Consider the following 9,313-nt stretch of genomic DNA (forward strand, 5'->3'; position numbering starts at 1 on the left):
TTTTGCGATTTGCGTGGGTCCAATTGCGAAAGCGCCCAGAGTCATCAACGACCCAAAGAGTCGATCCGATCCAGCTAAAACCCAATGACCCAAATTTGCGTCGAGCGTTGGATCTACCATGATCGACCGCAGGGGACCCGGAGCACTCCAATCTTGAATTCTCTTCTCTTCCATTCTCGCAGATCTTCGAAATAATAGGACAAGAAACAACTAAACCAATTCAAAGACAAACAAACTATTGAATTTTTTGTTATGATCTGTACTTGTGATTTGTATGTTAATGTGCAGATGCACAGATAAAGCTAATAGTTTGTTTGTACTCGAAAGGTAACTGACGAATCACGAATGATCTAGCCGGATCCGAAATATGTCGTTTCGGGTCGGGTCCGGGTTCGGGTCCAAATCAATGCAGCACATCAGCGTATCTAGGTCGCTGGGGGTGCAAATTTCTGGGAAAACGATCTACGTGGGATTGCGCGCGTCCAGAAAACTCCCGGAAAACGAAGTAAATAAACAAAAAAAAAACATTAAAAATCAATAAATCTGGGGATGCAGCAAACCGCTTTCGTTTATTTATAGAACCGGTACAACAAATGCACCAAAATATTCTTATGGACCACCCTGTTCTGGAGGCTTGTAATCTGGATCATCGGTGAAGCATTCCTCATGCCAAGACACTGGCACCACTGGTTTAGTCTTCTTGATCACCGTCTCCAACGGGCAGAACTTATCGCATCCTGGTAATTGCATTTGGTAAGGACGCGCAGTCGAATTCTTCACAAAGATCTAACAAACAAAACAAAAGCATGAGTACTTATCCAAAATCAATTCAAAGAGTAGACCTCCAATCCGTAAGTGTTGGTCTCATGGTCGAAGAGCAATTCGAAGATGACGGCCATCCCATAATTGGGAACCTGCGGGTCGAATATCTTCAGGGTACTCAAAAGGTTGGAGATGGTCGTGTCGTGACCACCGTAAACAAAAGCCTTAGTCTTCAAAGTGTTAGCGGCCTTTCCAGTCCAATCACCTAAGAGTTTCTTCAGCAAAACACCTCCTTTCAACCTCTGCAATTTATCGTTGTACGCCTTCAACACGAACGACATGCTGGCCGCATCCACCATCTTCTCCGGGAAATATCCTTTCGTCCATTTCGGCAATTTCAACCCAAACGATTGCTGTACAATAACAAATTAACAAAAACAAATTCCATCAATCTTTAAGAAGTTACTTCAGCAAGAAGCGTCGTGTAGATATCTTCCACGTCATAGAAATTCTCCATCTTCTGTCCACTCTTCTCCTGGATATACTTGAACAGCTCTTGATTCTCCAGCAACTTCTGCTGGATCTCCGGAGATTCCTCAACTCTTTTAAGCTCTAAATTGTATTGCGGGCAATCCTTACGCACCAACAATAACTATCAAAAAAAAAATGAATTACATAAAGTCTAATATACTTAAATTTTTTATTTTTACCATATCTTCATCCAAAGGCTGGGATAAAACAGGGATAGGTTTCCAACGCAAATTGGGCATCCACGTTTGAGCTTTGTTGGGCTTCCATAATCCAGCGTTCACAGCCATAATACTTGCTAATGCCCTATCGACTCCAGTCGCCTGGGAATAAAACTCGCTGCTGTTGAACTTGTCACCAAGGAACGAGCCATACTTTCCTCTCAAATATCCTCCGAATTCATACAAATCCCGAATTCCTTCCTACAATGAAATCTGTTAATATTTCACCAATTTAAATGTAATTTCAACAAGATTTACATTAGTCAGTTGACCCCAACCGTTCGGGTCGAATCTCTCGTTAATATACGGATCGTTCGGATAAGTACTGACTGGAGTTCGAATCCCATGCCTCATCACCTAAAATACATATTACTAATTTCAAAACATTCTTTACTAAATCTGTAGAAATTTGCATGGAAACGAAATGATTCAACAAACACTCACAACGTGCAACAGCTTCAATTCTTTGGCATCTTTGATCCTCGGGATTTCCGCACCGACGAAGATGAGCAAAATCGTCGAGAGGAAGAAACAAATTGGACCGATCATGGTCAGATTAATTTCGCCGAAGAAATTTGAAAATTTTATATTCTGAAAACAACAAATTAATTAACATTAAATTATTAATTATTAAATTAAATGTTTTGTTTTAACAGTTAAACTTACCCATTGCGGTTTATATTATATTATACAATTAATTTAAATTTGATAGTTTAATGACATTTTTTTTTGTAAAGTAATTGTGTGGATAAATAAATAAATGAACAAAGTTTTCTGTTGTTTGTTTACCTTTAGGAAATTCAAAATTCTATCCATGGTTACAAATTCATGCCAACAATATATGATACGACTAAATTACTACTAGTTAGTGCTGAATGTAAACAGGTTCTTACTTAATGCTGGAAGGTCACTGTGGCACAGTTTTTATCGCATTTCGATTGAACCTCTTTCACATCTGTTTCCACCAAAAACTGCATTTCACTTCAACAAAACTATTTTCTTTTCTCTTTATTTTTGTGAAGAGGTAATGACTATGAAGTGTAGTGGGATCAAAACAGGTAAGCTTTACCTGCGCCATCCCAAACACACGTGCATTTTCCTTTTTTTTTGCGCAGCGCTGAATTACAGCACAGGTGGAAACATGAGTTTTATTCATTCCGGTCATTACACACAGTTCAAACTCGTTCGTTACATAATCAACGTCCGTTTTTAATAAATAAAAATGATACGAATAATCACTGTTTTTCTCTATTTAATTTACGTGGTTACATTATCAAATGTTTCAATGTGATAATAAGAGTAGATTTGTTGTTTCTGTTGGGAACTAAATGTAAAAAGCGTTTGGAATCCAAGGACTTACGAAACAATTGTTGTTGTTTTTTATACAGTAAAACGTTTATAGAATAATTAATTTAATGATCTAAGCGTAGGAATTTAATTAATTGTACGTTCAATCTGTGGATGAAATAAAATCATGTATGTTTTTAAAACATTTGCTTTTTTTTAACAATTGTTTTTCAAACTTATTGTTAACAAAATTAATATTAATTTTTCTCTTCTTTTGTTTAAACTATGAAAAAATATATAAAATTAATATTTAAAGAAAATACTACTAAAGAGACCAAAATCGAAAGTTTTACACTTTCCATTTGTAAAACTCGTTTTGTATTTAGAAATTAAGTTTATGTAATAATTAGACATTACCTGTGAACAATTAAATAAAAGCTTACAAAAATATTTCGCAAAATTTAATTTTTTCAATCGCGAATTTTGAAATTAATTTTTAATTATAAATGAGAGAAATGAATAAATTTATAATCTTACCGTTGTTGTACTTCTGCGGATTAACGGATCTGTATTGAAATCGGGCAGCACTCAACGACAATATATACAGACTGAACCGCGTATTCTAATACTAAATGAACTTAAGATAAGATCGGCATATGCAAATATACAAAATTATTTTTCTATATATTTATATTTTTCGACTCATTACCTAACCTATTAACCTTAGGATAACGCTCAAGTTTATTATTAAACAAACGTTTGCGTTTCGGTGCTTGTTTGCCCTTATTTATATAAAATTCTTCTTAAGCAATAGACCGCAATAACATCTAATAACAAAGAAGCCGCAACAAATAATTTTTTTCTCTGTAGATAAACAAAAATTGCTAATATTTAATTATGCTGTTTTTTCTATTCCGGTTCGATAAGAACGTTGAGATATTATGTAGAACAATGAATTTATTTTAGAACATGACAATTTGATGGCGAACCTCAGCGATCCGCCGCACGACATATCAATAAAAAGAAACATTTCGAATAATTTGAACGACATGAGAAAAAAAAATTAAATAAATAAATAAATTATTTAAAAAAAAAAGATACATATGTAAGAGCAGGAGGATTGAACTTTAGGAAGGTACGTGGCCGTCGTTTTTTTTTTTAAATACGTTTTTTAAAAAAAAAAAGTCACTTTAAACATAATCATACGTAATTAAGACACTTTTCTGGTTAAACTAAATTCGTTTGCTAAAAAAAAGTTAAATAAATGTTGGACAAAATGTTGTCTTCTGCCGATTGTTAAAATATACAAGCGTAAAATGGTGACTTTTAAAAGTTACGACTTTTTCATATTGATTATTATTATTAACGCTCGAATAATACTTTGCTTTTTCTTGTCAGTTTTTTGGCTTTACTTGTTCTGCAATAAATTCTAAAATAGGCCTTTGAAATTCCCTCCTTTCGCCCCAATCCAGATGCCATTCGAAATACTCACGAGAGAAACCCCATCCAAAAAAAAAATATATATATAATGCTAAAGCGAATGAACAGAAATTGACCCCACCAAAATTAGGAGAAACTTGGGCAGTCAGTAAACTTTCAGCTGGTGCTTATCGTCGAAGCCGGCAGAATGACCGGCGTTCCTGACTATGAAGCTGGCACCGTCATAGTGCATTCTACGTTCCCCACGACGTACGAATAAATGCCTGGTCTGACCCATGGATCCGGTGCAATGCAGGAACGGTGAACTGATTCTGGCCGATCCGTTCGAAGGGGAGGTATGAAGCGAGAATTTGTTGCTGTTACGTCCGACGCTGTTGTAAATAAGACTAAATTAATAACAAGTTAATGCAACGATTCGAAAGTTCGTACCGTACTAAACCGTCGGTAGTTTGCGAGACGCGGACGTTGTTAATGAGCCAATTGCTGGTCCCATCATCGGACACCCAATAGGTTGAGGATTGCAGCAAATTAACAGCCTCGTTGATCAGATTCTGTCCCACGTTCCCATCGCCGTACGGGCTTTCGCTGCAGAAAACGCTTATAGAAAAGTCCACGTTCAGATCGGAGAAGGTATCAGTTGTAGTACGAGTCCCAGCCGAATCCACCAAGTAGACCAGCGCGCATTGATCGCTGGTAAAGCTCACACCTTTGTACCACATCTTAGCATACCTAAATCAAATAATTATATAGTATAATGAAATTAATTACAATTAATAATACTTGTTGTTTCCGTGAGGATCATGCGCTAATATCTCGACCCTGGATCCGTACTGATACACCCTACCATTAGGGTGCATTAAAGCTGCTGAACTCCCAGACGCGCTCAACGCAATTACTATCCCACTGCGAGCGTTAATGATGCGGACTGCCCTATCCAATGATATATCGACTCTAACGCGATCGTGCAGCCGCAAGGTGATCACTCCTAAAGGGCTCACGCAGATCGGAGAGGTGTCCTCATGATATATATCATGCTGCAACAAATTCCTACTTTAAAAAATACACGAAACATAACTATCATAACCGAGCAAACGTTGTAATCATCGATGAAGATGTTCTTGTTGGAAATACTCCTCGAAAGCCATGGAACCACTCCCTCGTAGCTCTTCGAATCTCTAAGGCTTCCGGAATTGTCGCTGTTGTGCGACTTGCTAGTATAAACGCTGCGGCTCCGTGGCCTCGGACGTTCACGATCCTTGCGATTGTACAGGATGTTGGTCTGACTGTCTACAAAAGAAACTTTCCAATTTTGCTCTTTACTTTATGGATTACACATATTCCAACAATAAAACCTCTTAAACAAAATAACAACTTTAGTAATATCAAAATATCATTTTTGGACAACCATACCTCGCTTTACGACTTTGATACGTTCCGAAAAAGTTGGGCCGTATAGCGAGGTATATGTGTATTTAAATTATAGCTGTTCATACATTATTGTAACTACAAAACGTTAATCGAAAAAATATTAAATTTGCGCTTACGATTTTTACTATTTTCGAAACAGTTAGTTGTAAATACAAAAAATTGCAATAGTTTTTAATAATTGGAATTATCATGTAGTATTGTTATTTTTGAAGTAAACAAATACCAATTGAAAAATGTTGCACGCGAGTAACATTAATAACTAATTAAAATAGTAATTGTTGCGATTATCTACAAAACTAAATGACTATTATATAAATGAAGGACGAGGAAGAATCTAGAAAGTCGCTTGAAAAACAAAGGAACGATAATTGCGAAAGCTTTGAAAAACTTTTGACGTATAACCAAGAAATGATCGCAACAAGATTCAAAATTTTTGTTGCGAAAATTTGCAATTGTAACGAAATTACGCGTAATGTAGGAAATCATACCTTTACGATAAAACACCTTGTCACGTGGCTTCTCCATTTAGAAAAAGAAATAACAAAACGCACACACACACAATTCACCCAATGCTAATAACGCCTTTCATTGAATAAAGATCGAAAAAAAAAATGGTGTCGAAAACAAATCGCTACCAAAATTTTCACCCGGCAACCCAACCACAGCCATCTCCAATCCAATTATTGCATTATATAATATTCAAATTTTAACATTTTTTTACCTAAATTATCAAAAAATATAGGATGAGACGGGTTAATAATAAAGAAAAGTCGTAAATTACAAGTGATAAACTGTATTATAATTGATTATAAAAACTATCGTACATTGCTTCGTAATATTTATAATTTTCACCGTTGAACAGTTTCTTATCAGACAGAAAGTCTTTTACAGGCATCTCCGTCCACAGCTTCATCAGTTCTTCCATTTTAGCAACGCTGAGGCTCTTTTTCCTATCGCACGGCCCAACCAAATACCAGAATTTATCAATTGCGTAATCGATGTAACTCTCCTGTTTCTGCAATTGCTCGAACGTGTCTAAAATTAAAAAAAAAAATAAAAACTTATAAGAAAACAAAAATAATGATTTCAAAGCATTTACAATTAGAATGTGCACAATCCACGTTGATTTTATGGAATTTGTCGACAGCTTCCATCTTCTTTTTAATTTTAAGAAAACCTAAAAGAATAACTTCTGGAATGAAAGCGGGATTATCCAAAATCGCAACAATCATCGAAGCCGAATTCGCATCTAAATCTTCATCGAAAGCCAAGCGATTGGATTTGTTTCGATAATAAACAGGATTTCCTGATCTAAAATTGAATTAATTGTAAAATAAAATTATAATGAATCAATTGATCTTACTTTTGGGTAAACTTAAATTGCTTATTGTGATTTAACGGGAACGAGCTGAAGGCTTTTATTTCATCCATTATAGCTTCTTCTCCGAGTGGTTCCATCCACCCAAAGTTTTCCGTGTATCTGATTAACTTTTTCACTTGAAGATACGTATCCATTTTGCAGCGATCCATAGCTCTCTTCAGATAATCGAATAGCCTCAATTTATAAATCACTTTGTTCACATTAACTTCCTAAAAAATAATTAATTATTACATTTAAATTACAAATTTTTTATATTTGTTTCTTACCAAAACGCTGTGCAACTTGTGGATGTTCTCTTGCACGAAAATCAAATCATTCTCGTTATTCATCACCGCTCTCAATTCGACGAGAGAAGCGTTCAGCGAAGCCAACGTATTATTCAGACTTACCTCTTCCATTTTCAAAGAAATCGAAGTTTTCACTTCATCCATCACAGCTTCATTTACAGTTTCGCTCTTCAAAGAACACTGAAAATATAATTAAATTAACACTGAAACATTTATACTCGTGTACATTTTTTTTTTTACAAATATTTCCTCCATCTTTTTATGGATCTTCCTTCTCAAAATTTGAGCGTTGAACGAGCATTTCATTGCAGCAAACTCTTTTTTAATGTGTATTGTATGCATTTCGGGCATTTTGCTTTGCTTCGTGTTGTTTGCTCTAAAATCACTAAACATTTTATTTAGTATAAAATTTCCAATTTATTACAATTCACCTGCTGTGCTGATTTTCTGATGAATCCACGAACTTTTTCAGATCAAATCTAAGATCGTCCTGCAATCCTCTTAAGGTGTTCCAAATCAGTTTCCTGTTGTAATTGCAAAGTACGTTTTCCGTGCATTCAACTATAGACTTTTCTCTCTTAACAATTTCCAAATCCTTTTCCAATTGGGTTTCAACTAGAGTGCGGTTATTCAATTCCTCATCCAAATTGAACGCCTTCGATGCTGATCTCGGGTATAAAAAACTACTGAATTTCTTAGCAGATTTCGGTGTATCAAAAGCGCAAATTGGTAAATCGACTATTGCATTCTTATTAGTTAACTGTTCCAACTTTAAACAACATTGCTTTAAATCTTCCTAAAACCAAACAATAAATTAACAATTAATTGTATTCTTTTGTTATAATTGAAGCTTACAGTGACATCTGGATTTGAAACTATTTCACCCTCAACAGGTGTTAAATTACGCCACTGTATCAACTTATTCTCAATACCTTCAATTTTCTTCTCCAAAACTTCAACTCTGTTTTCATACAAAAATCGTTTTTGATTACTCTCCTCCACTGTTTTCTCCACACTTTCAAACTTCAAATCTAAAGCAAACAATAATCAATTAAAATATATAATTTTTTCACAAATCTTACATAATAATTTATGTTGCTGAACCAATTTCTCCAAACTCCTCTCTCTTTCCTGAAACTCCAGCTGCTTTTTAACAAGCTCCTTCTCGAGTTCTTGTTTCTTAAAATACACATCAACTTCCTGTATAGGAAAATCTAATCTCACCTATTAATACAAAAAAAACATAATAACAATAATTCTTTCTTTCATTTTTTAAATACTTTTGATCTCTTTCGATTCCCATCACTTTTTAAAGCATGTATCACCAAATTCTTCCTGACATGTTCGATCTCTTGTTGAGGCCTTACCCTTTCAATGATCTGGGCCCAAATGCCCACTGTTGAAGCATTACAAATACTTAAAAGCAAAAAAAAATATATATAAGAATTAATTTAAAATTATGAATTGAAGCATACTTTTTAAGATTATCTGGCATTCTGTTCTGGTATCCCATCTTCTCTGCCCATTTCACAATATCCTCCTGCAGTTCCATTCTTAATTAACTTCGATAACAATTAACAAATATAAATTAAGAAATTCAAATAAATAACGACATTTAGTTACAATTAATTTTTGTAGGTTATGTTCGGGTGCATAGGTTGTCAAAACAATCATCTCTGGCGGTTACTTCAAAAAATACTAGCGGTTCTCAAAATGTTAATTGGTGAAGCTTAACCAGTTGGTTACGTAGCTAAATGGTAGAGGCTCTTCCTAGAGCAGTGTTTTACAAACTGTGAGGCGCGAATATTAGTAGCAGTGATCAATATTGCTGTAATACGCGTTCAAAGTTGAAAAAATGAAATTAGAACGTTCGAAAAAGCAGTGTTTTCACATTTCATTAATTTACTCGAAAACTGTAATAGATAGAATGAATCCAAAAGATGCATTTGAAAGCTGAATGTTTGGGGCATGTAGCAACT

The 9,313-nt window shown here is 34.9% G+C and overlaps 3 protein-coding genes across 5 annotated transcripts; all 3 read right to left on the bottom strand.

Annotated features, from left to right (window-relative positions):
- Positions 1 to 542: 542 nt before the first annotated feature.
- LOC108562710 (lysosomal acid phosphatase-like) lies at positions 543 to 3,416 on the bottom strand. Of its 3 annotated transcripts, none has more exons than XM_017921130.1 (7): positions 3,336 to 3,416; positions 1,956 to 2,102; positions 1,770 to 1,868; positions 1,473 to 1,712; positions 1,229 to 1,414; positions 843 to 1,175; positions 543 to 786 (listed from the first exon to the last, which is right to left on the bottom strand). In XM_017921130.1, the coding sequence occupies exons 2-7, from the start codon at positions 2,058 to 2,060 to the stop codon at positions 610 to 612; spliced, it is 1,140 nt and encodes a 379-aa protein (XP_017776619.1). In that variant the 5' UTR covers positions 2,061 to 2,102; positions 3,336 to 3,416; the 3' UTR covers positions 543 to 609. The 3 variants fall into 3 exon arrangements, with proteins under 3 accessions (XP_017776619.1, XP_017776612.1, XP_017776627.1); XM_017921123.1 differs by lacking the exon at positions 3,336 to 3,416 and adding an exon at positions 2,301 to 2,858; XM_017921138.1 differs by lacking the exon at positions 3,336 to 3,416 and adding an exon at positions 2,405 to 2,857.
- Positions 3,417 to 3,908: 492 nt separating this feature from the next.
- On the bottom strand, positions 3,909 to 6,191 carry LOC108562686. Its single transcript, XM_017921102.1, is given in 5 exon segments — positions 3,909 to 4,609; positions 4,668 to 4,967; positions 5,019 to 5,242; positions 5,245 to 5,525; positions 6,155 to 6,191. Coding segments are annotated over 5 exon segments (1,068 nt in total). The 3' UTR covers positions 3,909 to 4,383.
- A 242-nt stretch (positions 6,192 to 6,433) lies between these two features.
- Positions 6,434 to 8,948, bottom strand: LOC108562701. The gene is made up of 10 exons (XM_017921109.1): positions 8,810 to 8,948; positions 8,615 to 8,750; positions 8,417 to 8,558; positions 8,190 to 8,365; positions 7,766 to 8,130; positions 7,575 to 7,719; positions 7,314 to 7,514; positions 7,030 to 7,256; positions 6,766 to 6,977; positions 6,434 to 6,701 (listed from the first exon to the last, which is right to left on the bottom strand). Exons 1-10 carry the CDS (start codon positions 8,884 to 8,886, stop codon positions 6,463 to 6,465), a joined length of 1,920 nt encoding a protein of 639 aa, XP_017776598.1. The 5' UTR covers positions 8,887 to 8,948; the 3' UTR covers positions 6,434 to 6,462.
- Between the last annotated feature and the right edge of the window lie 365 nt (positions 8,949 to 9,313).

Source organism: Nicrophorus vespilloides, unplaced genomic scaffold (assembly GCF_001412225.1).
Source record: "Nicrophorus vespilloides isolate i.1.1-1 unplaced genomic scaffold, Nicve_v1.0, whole genome shotgun sequence".
NCBI lineage: Eukaryota > Metazoa > Arthropoda > Insecta > Coleoptera > Silphidae > Nicrophorus > Nicrophorus vespilloides.

Excerpts from the sequence above, each read along its gene's own strand:
- LOC108562710 (XM_017921123.1), bottom strand. The coding sequence starts at position 2,327 with ATGGATAGAATTTTGAATTTCCTAAAG. Across the intron at positions 1,415-1,472 it reads AGCCTTTGGATGAAGATATG|TTATTGTTGGTGCGTAAGGA; the intron begins GTAAAAATAAAA and ends TTTTTTTGATAG. Across the intron at positions 787-842 it reads CCAACACTTACGGATTGGAG|ATCTTTGTGAAGAATTCGAC; the intron begins GTCTACTCTTTG and ends TTTGTTTGTTAG.
- LOC108562701 (XM_017921109.1), bottom strand. The coding sequence starts at position 8,886 with ATGGAACTGCAGGAGGATATTGTGAAATGGGCAGAGAAGATGGGATAC. Across the intron at positions 7,257-7,313 it reads ACAAGTTGCACAGCGTTTTG|GAAGTTAATGTGAACAAAGT; the intron begins GTAAGAAACAAA and ends ATTATTTTTTAG. Across the intron at positions 6,702-6,765 it reads GGATTGTGCACATTCTAATT|ACACGTTCGAGCAATTGCAG; the intron begins GTAAATGCTTTG and ends TTTTAATTTTAG.